Below are 17,268 nucleotides of genomic sequence, written 5' to 3' on the forward strand. Positions count from 1 at the left end.
TCTTTCATAACATTTCATTCTTGGTGGGGGTGGTTGGGGATTCAGGCTTTCTTGTATTAAAAATTCAAAAATTATGCCCTGTAAGCTCAGAGAAATGACATATTAGACAAAAATATCTGGGCCAAAAAATGGTTTACATACGTTTGTGCCACCATCAGTATAACACAACTACACATCATATTCTGAAATGAAATATATCTCATATTCAGCCATTTGTGTACCAACTGAGCTGCAATTTGCTACCTGGGTAGCACCCCGCAAGCCTAAAAATGTTTTTGACAGATTTTGTGAAATTTACAATTTTGACCCTGAAATGACTCCTGGACTGTGATCGCACCCACTTTTCCAGTTGTCACTTTAAACATCTTTTCCAAAACCACTGAATCAGTGGAGCTGAAATTTGGTGTGCTGGTCCTTACCCATGAGGACACCGTGTATTTGAGGTGTTCCGATTTGATTTCAAATATGGCTTCTATGGTGGCCATATCATGTAAAATGCCACCTAGAGCCATTGGTCAGAAGTTTTTAAAGAAAATGAGCTGAAATTTGGTGAAAGGGTAGCTAGTAGGTAGCTCCACAACATATCCAATAGGTTTATAATTCTTTTTTAATTTGACCTTTATGACTTTTCTAGCTGAAACTGTGATATCTTGTATCATCCAGATGAGCTACAGTACCCATGGCACTTTTTTTTTTTTTGTTTATTTCTTAGAATTGCATGTAATAAAATATTTAAGTGTGTTTAAGACCAATGTGGCACAGATGTTTTCACTGCACCATGTATAAAGTAGTTTTGGCTGCAGTAGCCTTTAATTCCTGTCTTCTCTCTTGATTATGAATCGATACTTTGTTGGCCATCATGGATTTACTGCTTATTCTGTCTTAGACTGTCCTTTTTTTTACCACTAAGGCTGACATTGTGAAGCACCCTGAACCACACCAGGCTGACAGTTTATTCTCATTTTTCTTATTTTTGTTCTTTGTGTACCTGTTTCTCTCACCCTCACACTAATCCTCCTTTTTGTTTCAGGATCTAATGGAGCAACTGGAGAAGCAGGACCGAACCATCCGCAAGCTGAAGAAGCAGCTGAAAGTTTACTCTAAGAGGATCGGGGAGATGGGAGGTATAGAAGAAAACACAACATTGTGTTGTGAATATATTTTTGTTAAAGTGGCCGGTATGCATGCACTGCAGTGCTTGACAAATGATTCTGTTGTTTCTCAGCGGGTCAAGCCGAGGGCCAGACGTCTCCAGGACAGATGGTGGAGGAGCCTGTCCACCCTGTCAGCATTCCCCGCAGGGAGAAAGACTTCCAGGGAATGTTGAAGTACAAGAAGGAAGATGAAGTCAAATTGTTCAAGAACCTCATACTTGGTAAGAACTAATGATGGAAGACAAGAAATGTCCCTAAAGTGCTATAAAATAACATTGTGAGCTTGTGTTTTATTGCCACTTGGTTCTGCTGTGTCTGATTGGAAGTCTTTACATCAACAGTACTGCTCTCTTTGGAAATTATTTCAACACCATTCACCTCCGTTATAACGTCCATTTTCAAACTCTTTCCTGCACTTTGTGTCCAGAGCTGAAGCCTCGAGGAGTCGCTGTGAATTTGATCCCAGGTTTGCCTGCCTACATCTTGTTTATGTGTGTGAGACACGCAGACTACGTCAACGATGACCAGAAAGTCCGCACGCTGCTCACCTCAACTATCAACAGCATTAAAAAGATCCTAAAGGTGAGCATGTCTCTTTGTGTGGACACTGTACATTCCATTACAGTTTTTTTTCTGTGGATTTTTTTTTTTTTTTAAATCACTTGAAATATAAATGATATATAGATTTGTGCCTGCTTATATCATTCAGTCTGGAATATATTTCATGTCATTGGGTGTAGTTTTAGAAAAAGAATGTGTTGCGTTATGTTTTATTTCTTTGTGCTCTCAGTCTGTGGTTACAGCGTGAATAATAAAGACAGATTGTAACTGTTCAAACACAACTGGAGACCCCCAAGCCACATCAATGAAAAACTCAAACAGTTTTTATTTGCATCTGGATGAGACTGGAGCAGAAAAACAGCCAGCTGGAGCAGTCCATTCACCCTAATGTCCGCGTGGAAACAACTGGTGGCGTAATCAATAATGCAGGCATGGGTTCAGTATACAGTTAATCAGTTCGAAAAGACAACAGTGTCTGTGAGGGCAGCAGCAAAATGAAAATCCAAAAACTTCAGCAGATGGTCAGTAAACATCAATCAAACATACCATGCATAAAGTTCCACAGAAGCCGGGTTAAACTTAGACAAAACAGGAAGGCAGCAGAGATCGGTAACGGGAGATCAAACATTGGGAATAAATGTGTGAAAGCAAGTATATGAACCAGACAATCTGGCATAATTGTGATGGTTAAATAATATACAACCCCTGGCAAAAATTATGGAATCACCGGCCTCGGAGGATGTTCATTCAGTTGTTTAATTTTGTAGAAAAAAGCAGATCACAGACATGACACAAAACTAAAGTCATTTCAAATGGCAACTTTCTGGCTTTAAGAAACACTATAAGAAATCAGGAAAAAAATTGTGGCAGTCAGTAACGGTTACTTTTTTAGACCAAGCAGAGGGAAAAAAATATGGAATCACTCAATTTTGAGGAAAAAATTATGGAATCATGAAAAACAAAAGAACGCTCCAACACATCACTAGTATTTTGTTGCACCACCTCTGGCTTTTATAACAGCTTGCAGTCTCTGAGGCATGGACTTGATGAGTGACAAACAGTACTCTTCATCAATCTGGCTCCAACTTTCTCTGATTGCTGTTGCCAGATCAGCTTTGCAGGTTGGAGCCTTGTCATGGACCATTTTCTTTAACTTCCACCAAAGATTTTCAATTGGATTAAGATCCGGACTATTTGCAGGCAATGACATTGACCCTATGTGTCTTTTTGCAAGGAATGTTTTCACAGTTTTTGCTCTATGGCAAGATACATTATCATCTTGAAAATGATTTCATCATCCCCAAACATCCTTTATAATTGATGGGATAAGAAAAGTGTCCAAAATATCAATGTAAACTTGTGCATTTATTGATGATGTAATGACAGCCATCTCCCCAGTGCTTTTACCTGACAGGCAGCCCCATATCATCAATGACTGTGGAAATTTACATGTTCTCTTCAGGCAGTCATCTTTATAAATCTCATTGGAATGGCACCAAACAAAAGTTCCAACATCATCACCTTGCCCAATGCAGATTTGAGATTCATCACTGAATATGACTTTCATCCAGTCATCCACAGTCCACGATTGCTTTTCCTTAGCCCATTGTAACCTTGTTTTTTTTTCTGTTTAGGTGTTAATGATGGCTTTCGTTTAGCTTTTCTGTATGTAAATCCCATTTCCTTTAGGTGGTTTCTTACAGTTCAGTCACAGACGTTGACTCCAGTTTCCTCCCATTCGTTCCTCATTTGTTTTGTTGTGCATTTTCGATTTTTGAGACATATTGCTTTAAGTTTTCTGTCTTGATGCTTTGATGTCTTCCTTGGTCTACCAGTATGTTTGCCTTTAACAACCTTCCCATGTTGTTTGTATTTGGTCCAGAGTTTAGACACAGCTGACTGTGAACAACCAACATCTTTTACAACATTGCGTGATGATTTACCCTCTTTTAAGAGTTTTTGGTAATTCTCTCCTTTGTTTCAATTGACATCTCTCGTGTTGGAGCCATGATTCATGTCAGTCCACTTGGTGTAACAGCTCTCCAAGGTGTGATCACTCCTTTTTAGATGCAGACTAACGAGCAGATCTGATTTGATGCAGGTGTTAGTTTTGTGGATGAAAATTTACAGGGTGATTCCATAATTTTTTTCCTCAGAATTGAGTGAGTCCATATTTTTTTCCCTCTGCTTGGTCTAAAAAAGTAACTGTTACTGACTGCCACAATTATTTTTCCTGATGTCTTATAGTGTTTCTTAAAACCAGAAAGTTGCCATTTGAAATGACTTTAGTTTTGTGTCATGTCTGTGATCTGCTTTTTTTCTACAAAATTAAACAACCGAATGAACATCCTCCGAGGCCGGTGATTCCATAATTATTGCCAGGGGTTGTATAATCCATTTAATCTGGAAATATGCATGCACGTGAACTCGGAAGTGCTCCGAGTGCCCAGGCAGTCAATCGAACAACATGCACTAGGAGCAGGACTGTCAAAATAAAAGCATGAGGAGAACAACAAGATGATGGGGATATAATAAGAAATTACAGCAACCCAGGGATCAGAAAACTAAGACCAGAGCATGAACCATGACAGAGAGATTATCTTTTACTTGAAATGTGATGTGGTGAAATCCCACTTCTACAAATGTTTCAAAATCCACAAAGTGGATCAGCTATTTTCTCTGTTCATCCCAGTTTTTCCTCCTTTTGTCAGAAACGAGGGGATGAATTTGAGACAGTTTCTTTCTGGCTGGCCAACACATGCCGCTTCTTACATTGTCTGAAACAGTACAGTGGGGACGAGGTGAGTCAGACACAACATGTATACACACACACACACACACACAGACACATAGACTCACTCAAACAATATTCTACTATTGTATTCTGTATACCTTGAAGAAATGTGAGATTTTTACATTATGTACAAAAAGGGAATTTGAAAGTCCTGCAGTGATCTGTGGTCATTGTTTTAGTTTTTTGCATGCTAAAAAATTAATGATGTACAGCAGAAAACATGGTTTAAAACGCTTCATAGGTGGAAAGTGATGACAACAGATGCAGTATATGGGCATTACACTAAAAGAAGGTACCTTAAACGGAGATTTGTTGTATGGTAAGACTGAGAAATTGCCTTTGGACCCCAGAGAGTTTAAACAAACACTATCACAGAAAGATCAATTTATCTTTACAGACGCCCCTCAATCAAAGTGTTAATTTTGTCACCTGTTTTTTAATTTAGTCTTGAGCCTGATTTAAGATGGGCTTACACTGTGCGAATTTTGGCCATTTTTGAGCTGATTTTTCACTCGTGCGAGAATTTTTTGGATTGCGCCAAGTTTCAGCTTAATCACGCGTCATGCATCATGTAGTATACATGGAGTAATGAGCTGCGTTTAACCTCTCATGACCACCTTCCGATCGGCAATCGTATGTTTGGATGAAAATCAAACCTGTTTGATATTCTGGACACAGAACATACTGGGGGTATTTTGTTGGGATGTTTACTGTTTGCATCCAAATGATCTTAAGAAAAAATGGCAGCAGGCAGACCTCTGCCGAAGCTTCACATTCCCTTTTTACATTAAGTAAGTAAGTGAAGCTTATTTGTATAGCACCTTTCAAGATAAAATCACAAAGTGCTTTAAAATTAAACAGAAATGCAGAAACTAAAACAGCAGTAACATAAAACTAGTTAAAAGCAATCCTGTACAAGTGGTTCTGGAGCTTCTATTTAAAGGTTTCAATGGCATCCACAGATTGTAGATGCAGTGGCAGTGCATTCCATGGTCTGGGAGCCACAACCTCAAATACACAGTCTTTGGTCTTCAGCCTTTGGATTTTCATCCAACCATACGATCGGCAGTCGTATGGTTGGATGAAAATCAAACCTGTTTGGTATTCTGATTGGCCGATGTGAGGGTATCACGCTGTTGAAGCAGCGCTACAAGCGTCCAACCTCTCGCACTGTGCATGTGCAAACACCGATGGGGAATTGCAGAGAGCATAAACAGTGATCATCTCTTTGGGAGAGCAGCTTCTGTTTCTTTTTGACCCCCTTATTCTTCAACTCATATAAAGTTATTATTATTTTAAAACTTTGATATCTCCCATAGAGAGTTTTTGTAAAACTAAGAAATGTAAATAAAGTTTGAAAAAAAAGAAAAAAAAGGCTTCTGTTTATGTTTTGCGTCTGGAAACACGAGTCTGACGTGTGGTTTTTGAACGTACAATGTGAGTAATCAGATTGCATCAGAGCATCGGGCCGTATAGTGTGAGACCATAAATTGTACGCTCTGAACTTTACACCCTGGGGTTTTGTCGTACAGTTGGAGCTGGAGCCGAGTACAACGATTGAAAATATCGTACAGTGTCTGCCCAGCTTTACAGTGCAGCCGGAAAATACTCACAGCGCTTCACTTCTTCCACATTTTGTTGTGTTACAGCCTTATTCCAAAATGGAGTAAATTAATTTTTCCCCCAAAACTTCTACTCACCACACCCCCTAATGACAGCATGAAAAAAGTTTTAATTTTTGCAAATTTATTAAAAATAATTTAAAAAAAAAAAACCTAAGGAATCACTTGTACATCACAGCCTTTTCTAAGTACTTTGTTGATCCACCTTTGGCAGCAATTACAGCCTCAAGTCTTCTTGAATATGATGCTACAAGCTTGGTGCACCTATTTTTGGGCAGTTTTGACCATTCCTCTTTGCAGCGCCTCTCAAGCTCCATCGGGTTGGATGGGGAGCGTCGGTGCACAGCCATTTTCAGATCTCTCCAGAGATGTGGCTGGGCCACTCAAGGATATTCACAGAGTTGTCCTGAAGCCACTCCTTTGATATCTTGGCTGTGTGCTTTGGGTCATTGTCCTGCTGAAAGATGAACTGTCACCCCAGTCTGAGGTCAAGAGCGCTCTGGAGCAGGTTTTCATCAAGGATGTCACTCTACATTGTGCATTCATCCCCTCAATCCTGACTAGTCTCCTAGTTGCTGCTGCTGAAAAACATCCCCACAGCATGATGCTGCCACCACCATGCTTCACTATAGGGATGGTGCCTGGTTTCCTTCAAACATGATGCCTGGTATTCATGCCAAAGAGTTCAGTCTTTGTTTCATCAGACCAGAGAATTTTGTTTCTCATGGTTTGAGAGTCCTTCAGGTGCCTTTTGGCAAACTCCAGGTGGGCTGCTATGTGTCTTTTATGAAGGAGTGGCTTCCGTCTGGCCACTCTACCATACAGGCCTGATTGTTGGATTGCTGCAGAGATGGTTGTCCTTCTGGAAAGTTCTCCTCTCTCCACAGAGGAATGATGGAGCTCTGACAGTGTCCACCGGGTTCTTGGTCACCTCCCCGACTAAGTTTCTTCTCCCCCAATGGCTCAGTTTAGACGCACAGCCAGCTCTAGGAAGGTTCCTGTTGGATCCGAACTTGTTACATTTATTGATGATAGAGGCCACTGTGCTCATTGGGACCTTAAAAGCAGCAGAAATGTTTCTGTACCCTTCCCCAGATTGATGCTTTGAGACAATCCTCTCTGAGGTCAACAGACAATTCCTTTAACTTCATGCTTGGTTTGTGCTTTGACATGCACTGTCAACTGTGGGACTATACAGTGAGGAAAATAAGTATTTGATCCACTGTCGATTTTGCACGTTTTCCCACCTACGAAGAATGGAGAGGTCTGTAATTTTTAATCATAGGTACACTTCAACTGTGAGAGACAGAATCTAACAAAAAAAAAAATCAGAAAATCACATTGTATGATTTTTAAATAATTTGCATTTTATTGCATGAAATGAGTATTTGATGACCTACCGAATTTGACAATTTCTTGTCAGTCTTCTCATGATATTTAAAATGGGACCAGATATCAAGCCTTTTCTTCCACAAGATCTGTTCGCTCCATGTAGTTATTGTTTCAAAAGGTCTTTATATGCTAAAACTCTATGGCGGCAACATTCTGTAGAGCTTATAGATGAAAACTAATTCAAAACATTTTAGTGTCATCTTTTTTCCTCAGTAATTATGCATGTTAATATCATCGTCATTGTTTTAGAACACTGACGCTGCCTCGTCATTGTCTCTTCTTGGTCATGAAAACAGTGATCGTTCACTGATATAGTTTGTCTCGTCTGACAAAATTAACTCGACTCAGTCCTGTGTTTCAGTTCAAGGTACCGTCTTCAAAGCTAAGATTTAAGGGCCCCCACTTTTGCACCTCCAAAACCCGAACATCAGCAATTATTGGTCATTTTCATATTGTTTTAAGGTGAAAAAAGTGTTGAATAATCACTAAAACCTGCACACTTTGTGTTTCAGGAATTCATGAAGCGCAACACGTCGAAGCAGAATGAGCACTGTCTGTCGAACTTTGACCTGACAGAATACAGACAGTTAATCAGTGACCTGGCCATCCAGATCTACCAACAGCTGGTCAAATGCATGGAGAACATCCTTCAGCCCATGATAGGTTTGTGCGTCAATGCAGACATATTTGTGTACAAGATGTACTCTCAGAATGTGGACTGTAAATACCATAAAATCATGTGGGAGTCTGTCCACAGAATGCCCTAATGTATGTGTGTGTGTGTGTGTGTGTAGTGTCTGGCATGCTAGAGCATGAGACCATCCAGGGAGTGTCGGGCCTGAAGCCCACAGGTCTCCGTAAGCGGACGTCCAGCATCGCTGACGAGGGCACCTACACCCTGGACTCCATCGTGCGTCAGCTCAGCACCTTCCACTCCATCATGTGCCAGCATGGCACCGACCCTGAGATCATCAAACAGGTGGTGAAACAGCAGTTCTACATCATTGGAGCCGTCACCTTGAACAACCTGCTGCTACGCAAGGACATGTGCTCCTGGAGCAAAGGCATGCAGATTAGGTAGGCTGTACCTGAGTGTTGAGGAGAGTGGGTACCACAGGTACATAAGCTCAGTGTTTCACCCATAATGCCCACATCTGATGTGCATTTTTGTAAACCGTAATGAAACTTAACGTTGATGTTGACACTAATCGACTCCATTAACCGCAGTTACCATCATGGTGTTACTCACTGTCAGTGTGACCGTGTATGCTAACGCTGGAGTTAGCGTTGTCTTTAATGTAGCACCTCAATATTCAAACACTCCATGCAGACGTAACAGTTTCTCATATGAATAGTACACTCCAAGTCCAGAGAAACGGTAACTTCTTGAAAACTTTCATCACAGCATAAATGAAAGCTATTCTCAGAAAATGTTCAAGTTTTACGACCTCAAGATATCTGTATATAATTGTTAGTGGGTACTGATTTGTCACTGTATTTGTATTGTATTGATTTAACAGTATTTAGCCAGATTTTACTGGGTCCACATCTGTTTCATCCTGCAGCCATCTAGCAGTGGCACTAAATGCCTGATGAGATGATTTTCTTTAGTCATGACTTCAACAAGTGTTTTGTGGCTTTTTTTTTTTCTTTCTTTCTTTTTTGTGTGCAGGTACAATGTGAGCCAGCTGGAGGAGTGGCTGAGGGACAAGGGTCTGATGATATGTGGTGCCAAAGAGACTCTGGAACCTCTGATTCAGGCTGCTCAGCTCTTGCAGGTGAAGAAAAAGACTGACGAGGACGCTGAGGCCATCTGCTCCATGTGTCAGGCCATTACCACTGCTCAGGTAAAGCATAAACTAAAACCACCTGTGAGTCCACACACAGCCTCCAAACCTACAATTTTCTTTGGCTTTTTGAGATATTTTGTTTGTAAAAATCTGAATGGCCTATCACACTGTGCATGCAAACATGTAGCACATCGCTCAAAAACCCATTATTTTCAATGAGAACCTTTGCAGAGACGATGCATCACAGCACAAACTGAGCCTGCGCAACGCTCCACTGTGAGCGTGCACTGCCGTATCACGTCAAACTCACTGTGGACAGAGTTCAACCCACTCCAACTTTCACTGCTGCACGTTTGCACGTCCAGTAGAAATGAGGCATCAGCCCAAAACACGGACAACAACAGAGTGCAGAAATGTGTGTCAGGAACATCAGAACTGCTAATTTATACACAGCAGTAGGGATGGGCAATATGGCCTAAAATTAATATTGCGATATAAATTGCAGCCTCTTGCGATAACAATATATATTATATAAATTAGAATAGAACTACTTCACAACATGTTACATAGACCCTAAGGAAAACCAAACTGCTGTTTATCCAACGCTTTACAAGCTGGACAAAATCTGCCTTCATAAACCAGAAACTTTTGTGCTGTGTGAGAGGATTGTCTCCAAAACTGAAGAGTTAGTAGCAAAGAAGAGGAGCAGACTCAAACCTAAAGGCCCTGTCACACCTTGATGGTTTAGCCTGCGTATGCCGACCGTATCAGAAATGGTGGCGTACATCTAATAAATTAATGCAGCTGTCACACCTTGACGATTAACCAGCATATGCAGACTGCCCCATTTCCAGTGAGTGGTTTGAGTCAGTACTGCACGGTTTGTAACGGGTCAGAAACATTGTTTTATTTTATTTTGTCTTAGTGGATCATTTTCATCACAACCACAATGCTGAGTCGACTGATGGCTGTGGTAAACGCTGCCATGAATGAATGAAGCACTGTGACTCTTTAAACTTTTAAAACGCCGGTCCCGATCAGACGGCAACCGGCATGTTGATCGGTCCCCCCGTCTGATCAGTCAGACGGGGGCATTCAAACTGCTCTAGAAACAGCCCAGTCCTGTTACTGCCAGGGTCTTCAAATTCACTGGGAACATTCTTGAGACACAGACCTTGAACACGTTCAAAGATGTGTAAACTTGACCAGTTTTAAGAGGTCAAAAGATCACATTATGTTTCCTGTTTTTATGCTATGAATCATGCAAGTCTGCACTTTTTGCAGGGGGGGGAGTGACAGCTAATCATAGTAGAGAGGCACTGTGATGTCACTGGCTGGCCGCTGTCTTTCTGTGTAAATCTAACATTTCTCATATATTATGTAAAAGCTAGCGAGAAATAAACACTTCTAAAAATGCTGTTTTTTGTAACCTAATAACACCTCTGGAGTGATTTGCAAGACATCTCGTGGACGTCAGCATGCACGTGCATCACATGTAGTCAAAGGTAACTTCGGCTTTTTTCAAAAGCTCATGTATGCGCACACGCACGCCCTCCTGCACACACCATTAAAAGGTAAATAAAATATTTTTATGATTGATTTATTGAGGTTATAATGCAAAATCAATATAAATAAACATACTGAGGTGAATATATCTATGATACACTAATAACACAGTCAAGCATAAACACTTATTTTCATTGTGGTTCTTGTGAAATGATCATGTGACAAACAAAATAGAGGGGCTTGATTGAACATGTACAAATTGTAAACAGACAATATGATCTTAATAATTAAAAATAACAATGAATGTAGAAAAAAAATATATATATAATGTGTGTGTGTTTGCACTGCGGTGCCAGTTATACAACTGCAAATTATCAGCGATGAAACTTTTCCAGAAATTCCAAGAAATCTGGGTTTTTACTTATGTGGTGAACGTTTATGGGTTACTTTTGATAGCATTGCTATTTGCGTTGCTATTTATTTTTTATAGCAAAAAGCTATTTTGTTTAAGGTCTGATTACTTGTGATCAACTAGATAATTAAAAAAAAAAGATTGTCGTTTTATTTGATAAAAATAAAAATAGATCGAACAATTCACAAATGTAAAGCATTCAGTGAGCTTTGTTGAGTGGCTGATCCAGCAGAAACACAGCCTGCTGCTAATGGCTAAGCTAATACCCGTCTATAAAACTTCAGCGTTCAGTGGTGCACTTAACGTTACGTTTTATTTTCAGATTACTCACACACCTAACCTAAATTTGCAGAAGCTCTGTTGCTCAAACTGGGACTGTTTATATCTCCAAAAGTCAAGATTGTAGGATTCAGCATGTGTCTGCTCAAGGCAGGCTCCTGGTTTGGCTCTACCAGCCCTTACCAAAAAGTAGTACATGCAAGTATGTTTCTAGTATACTTCCAGTTTACTTTTTATATACTTATCAGTACTATTTTTTGGTAAGGGAGGCCTTACTGACAGACAGTCTGTGAAGAAAACTCCCAGCAGATTGATCTTCATCACTCGTTCTTCTGCTTTTTGTTGCTTTTTCCTTTTGATTGTGTGGTTATGACTTGCAAACTGAGTGCTTAGGTCTTTTATTTATCTTAATATGTTTACACCTGAGTCTTCACAAACATTGTGACTTTCATACTTGTTCAGCCTCCAGAAAACCAGATAGTAATGTAGAAAACGCCGCCCCTATGTGCATTCTATATTTTACGCATCCAGATGCGTTGTCACTTTTGAAAAGGGGAAAAAAAAAAACACAAGTGAAGGCAGTAACTGATGCATGCTGTGCACTCTGTCTGAAAGGCCCTTTAGTTGCTAGAGGTGATGTTTTTGTGTGCATGTGCATGAGAAAAGACATTTCTCTGTTTCTTCCAGATCGTGAAGGTCTTGAACCTTTACACTCCAGTCAATGAGTTTGAGGAAAGAGTATCGATTGCATTCATAAGAACCATACAGGTAAAGTTCTGCACATGCACTCATGTCAGTACGTATCACAATATGTCAGTGTTAACAAATAGGGTGGTATCCATTCATTAAGTGATACTGCTTGAACAGTTTGTCACCTACTGCAGATGAAAAAGTTATAGCTGCTTACACACAATAATAACACTTAGTAATCCTCAGTATGTTCATTTTCAAAGCCTAACTTTCATGCACAGTGGACAGAAAAAAAACCTCTTCTAGGGTATTTGTCCGCTGTGCTTCACATCAGGTTGATTCAACATTATTGCACATCATTTTCAGAAAAAATAGATTGAAATTTTACAGGGCTGTTCCACAATCCAAAAAATTAATCCAAAAAAGTGTAAATACGGGCTTGCCTTTTAACACGCTGGCTGATAAAGTGCAGACCTGGCAACCCACATAAAAACAAAAGAAAGGATATGTGCCCTCAACCAGACATGATCGAGCTGTTCAACTTTGAACCAAAAAAAACACAACAAACGCTGCTTTGGCTTCAAATTTTTACCTCGCTGGAGCATAACTGAACAAGTTTCAAGCCATAGTCACTATGAATACCCCATTTAAAGTTTGAACATGATTGAAGCCCTTAAGATTACGAGTACTCGGATGTTACCATGTACTATCAATAATTTCACAAATCAGTTTGAAATTTTTGAACAGTTCAAAAAAAAAAAATTTGAACAGTTTTTTGAACAGTTCAAAAATTTGATCCCTATTTCAAATCTGGTGCCAATGATGGCCGTAACTACTGCACATACTACATTTGTTCAAGATTGACAAAGATGGATCAAGAAGTTACTGTGATGCTTCAAAGCATGCCCCAATTTGCTATTCATGATTAAACAGGAAGGAACAGCGCTCTGTGCAATAGTCCTTTAGGCTGTCTTCATATGACTGAGGTTTCTTTCAGATTTGACCTTGAACATATTTCCTGCTTTTGTTCCTGCTTATGGTGAGGTAGGACGTGTATTTAAAGGTGTATATCTGTTTAGATTTTTCACAAATGTTACAGTATTTACTGTGTATTGAATTGCAGTTATTAGAAAGTACATTTATTTCTGTGGTAAATAACAAAATTGCAGCTACTTTTATTGCCAAAGTATTGGGGGGGCGGGGTTCCATTGAAAATACAGAATGTTTGTACTGAGATTTTACAGACATGATAGAGGAAGGGCATGCACATGGTTCTAAGGGCATGCTGCACTGCAAAAAAAAATGGTAACTCAGAATTTCTGACTTATAGCTCAAAAAAAATACCTTTGATAAAGCGATGATAAAATATTAGTCTCATCACTGACTCACTTTGACAAACCAAGTCAAAACATGACTGTAACTCACATTACTGATACCTGCAGACCTGTGTTTCTTTGGTTCCAGGAAGCTAGCATTAGCATATGTTGCCTCGCAGTACCCCTTGATTCTTGAGCGGCATCTTGTGGTTTTCTTGTTGCAGTTGTTTTTCCCACATGGTTCTGATTTTTAGGCAGTATAACATTGTGGATCCTTTATTTGAATACTGTGGAACAAAAGCATACTGGTGACAAAGAAAATTATTTTATGACTTAAATCCATAAAAAATTCAAAGGGATTCCAGCTTTAAAATCAGACATAACATACCCAATAACTTTTGCAGCTTTTCCCTTTTGGGATCACCATAGCAGATATGACATGGATCTGCATGTTGATTTGACTGACGTTTGATGGGGAATGCCCTTCCTGACACAACTCCACATTACATATAAAATGTGCACAAGTGGTCTTGAGTCAGGATCCTTCTGTTTTGGAGGCAAGCGCATTGGCCACCAAGCTGCCCCAGACACAAAACACACATGCGCTTAGATTTTGGCAAGCACATTTTCTAGCCAATGCTAAGTTGAACTTTGTGCACTAATAACTGAATGAAAGTCACGGATGCCTAGAAGGTAAGTAAAACTAAAATAGTTAAAAGCAATAGGAAGCATATTTGAGAGAGTAATATTCTGAAACATGGACCAGTTGTGTGGTTTTTGTTAAGGTATTTATGATATTCTGAAAGTGAAATTACCGTATTTATCTGTAAGAGAATCAGCCCCCCCCCCCCTTTTTAAGAAAGTTGATTAAGCACCCACCCTAAATTAAATTACAAGGAACACATTTAATGAATGAGAAAAGGGCAAAAATGGACACAAACAGATGAGTTATTTGTGATTATTTTTTTATTTGTGATTAAATCAGCCCTGGCGGCACAGTGGCTTAGTGGTTAGCACTGTTGCCTCACAGTAAGAAGATCATGGAATCAATTCCCACCTGTGACCTTTCTGTGTGGCGTTTACATGTTCTCCCCGTGGTTACATGGGTTCCCTCTGGGTGCTCTGGCTTCCTCACACATAAAAGACGTACAGGTTAGGTGGATTGGAAACTTTTTAAATTGTCTGTAGGAGATGTGTGCAGGTGTGAATTTGTTTGCGTATCTGTGGCCCTGCAACACACTGCCGTCCTGTCCAGGGTGTACACTGCCTCGTACCCTGTGACTGCTGGGATAGGCTCCAGCCCCCCATGACCCTTAATTGGAGTAAGCAGTTGAAGATGAGTGAGTGAGTGAGTGAGTGAAATCAGCCCTGGGTGCTCTGAGGGGCGGATACCGCATTCCATAAAGTTTGTTGCAAATATTCTGCTCTGTATTGGTTTCTGTCTCATTTTGTAATTATCTCTCTTTCTCTTCAGACTCGTTTGCGAGACCGGTGTGAGAGTCCTCAGCTGTTGATGGACACAAAGATGATATATCCAGTCACCTTCCCTTTCAATCCATCCTCCCTCGCCCTGGAAACCATCCAGATTCCGAGCTCTCTCAACCTAGGCTTTCTCGCCCGTGTCTAAAGAAGGACGTACATGCAACATCAACATGTGCTGAACTTTCAACATGTCTGTTCCACATCCTCTGAGTGCACACACACACACATACACACATTTACACTCACATGCATCTTTATTTCACAAATACATCACAGTCACCATCTCTGGTTTGAACCCTGCAGTAAAACGTCATCGTCCAGCCACTGCTTGTATAAACGCCAGCCTCTTAGAGAAGCCACAGCACCAGCTCAGTGCCCCAGTACTCGTCTCTGTTGGCCCTTGGGTTTACCCCAGAACTGTTTTTGTCTCCTCAACACTTGTACTTCCCCACATCCCTAAACTGCGTTCTCATTGTTGACTTATCTTGAGTAGGAACATACCCACACACACATGGTCTTTAGGCCTTACCGTGAGGAATAAGGTGATGCGGGTTGGCTGGTCTGGTTTGTTTGCAAAGCCACAGAGCTGATTGTATGTTGTCATTTCACTCTGACTACAAGAGTAGCCAAGACAGAAGTCATCTGTACAATGTTATTTATACATATCTATAAATAATATCTTGTAATTTATTTATTGCATTCACTTAGCCAACCCCTCCCCCTTTTTTTAAAGATGCGTTCTCTTTGCAGAAACTGTATACGACATTAAGAATGGGACCATCATCCCCACTTTGCTTTTCAGCTGAACAAGATGGAACACCTGTTTAATCATTTGAATTCCACAGTGTTATCTCATGTATCTTGTCTGTTTGTAAGCAGGTGATTGATTGTTAGGTCACATCTGAACGTATGAAGGCTGATTAGTTGTTTTTGTCCTGGCAAATGAAGTGTGGCACGGGTTTTAACTGGAGTGCAAATAAAATTCAAGAGTTTAACCTGCTACAGTCATTACTATTTACAACTGTGAGGAGAGCCAAGCGTCAGAGAAGTTAATGAGACGGGAACACTGCAGTAAAAACACACACACTACACTCTGCTTACTGCTGTATCATCGGGGGGGTTGCACTCCGAATCCTACCAGTAGGAACTAAAGCCCCTTTCACATTCACACCGGGCCAGCATAGAGTTGCATTGTGCTGCATATCTAGTACCCAGGAATGGCTGCTTAAGTTGCGCGCAGTGGAGAGAAGCTTGGCTCCATGACGCTGTTTTTACAAACTGCCTGGATACGCAGATGGATTTGATATGTTTCCAGGAGTTAATGGATTTTATTTAATGTGCTACAATCATAAGAGAACTTGTGGAGGTGAAGTCGCAGCTGCAGCCGGCGATCGTGCCCGCGATCCGTCTGTGAGGAGTTATAGTGGATGTGATTATGTCCGCTCGCTGGCGTTCCATCCATGAGGAGTTATAGTGGACATTGAAGCTTGGCCCGCCTCTTCTTTTCCGTGGTTTTCAAGCTTCACTGCCAGCAAAGTTCAGTGGGATGAATAAAATCGAGCAGTGCAGGTATATAGTGATAAAAAACCTAAAAGGATTTTTCGCCGGACTGGCGTAGAGTTGTGTACAATTGTGGAGGCATGGTGTACAGTAGAGCAGTGTTGGACTTACATACAGTAGCGGAGTGTTGTGTAGCCTTTCGGTGTAGAGCACTGCGTACGGTGCTCTACGCCGAAAGGCTGTGAAAAAATTAAACGTTTAATTTTTTTGCGTCCATTTCACAGAACCTTTTTGTATCCCTCAGCATATTGCCATGTAGGGCTGCACAAACTTGGCGTAGGGCTACATAAGATTAGAGTAGTCAGTACAGCACATTACACAACTCTACGTTGGCTGGGTGTGAAAAGGGCTTAAGCATAAATGGAGAAATAGAACTCCAAACGTGGATGTGCACAAGTTTGAGCTTAAAAATAGAGATCTCATGCGAAAGAAATCTGCAGTTAAGTTAAATTCACCTGATTTAAATTGTCATGTGCTGCAATGCAAAACATACACAACACTGTACTGCGTCATTCTTCAATCAGTGATCAGTGGATATTAGAAAAGCAGCAACAGCAGCTTTATAAAATGCAGAAAAATGCAAATAATTGCGAAAGAAGTTGTTAACTTATCCACGGGTTTGCAGCCTAGTCAAAAGAGCACACTTTCTGTTATCTCACTAGTTCATAACTTAATTCTGCTACATACGAATACCAAGGTCTTATAGACAC

The 17,268-nt window shown here is 40.4% G+C and overlaps 1 protein-coding gene across 3 annotated transcripts in view; it reads left to right on the top strand.

The window, feature by feature from the left end:
* Positions 1-15,388, top strand: part of myo5aa (myosin VAa) — a 208,208-nt gene extending 192,820 nt beyond the window's left edge. For all 3 annotated transcript variants that reach the window (XM_034186870.1, XM_034186852.1, XM_034186861.1), the window contains 9 exons: positions 1,031-1,124; positions 1,226-1,375; positions 1,582-1,736; positions 4,427-4,516; positions 8,036-8,186; positions 8,318-8,600; positions 9,196-9,370; positions 12,198-12,278; positions 14,991-15,388. In XM_034186870.1, coding sequence (XP_034042761.1) covers positions 1,031-1,124; positions 1,226-1,375; positions 1,582-1,736; positions 4,427-4,516; positions 8,036-8,186; positions 8,318-8,600; positions 9,196-9,370; positions 12,198-12,278; positions 14,991-15,143 — 1,332 coding nt within the window. In that variant the 3' untranslated portion in view covers positions 15,144-15,388. The remainder of the gene's footprint in view (positions 1-1,030; positions 1,125-1,225; positions 1,376-1,581; positions 1,737-4,426; positions 4,517-8,035; positions 8,187-8,317; positions 8,601-9,195; positions 9,371-12,197; positions 12,279-14,990) is intronic.
* The last annotated feature ends 1,880 nt before the right edge of the window (positions 15,389-17,268 follow it).

This window comes from Thalassophryne amazonica, chromosome 2 (assembly GCF_902500255.1).
Source record: "Thalassophryne amazonica chromosome 2, fThaAma1.1, whole genome shotgun sequence".
NCBI classification, from domain to species: Eukaryota; Metazoa; Chordata; class Actinopteri; order Batrachoidiformes; family Batrachoididae; genus Thalassophryne; species Thalassophryne amazonica.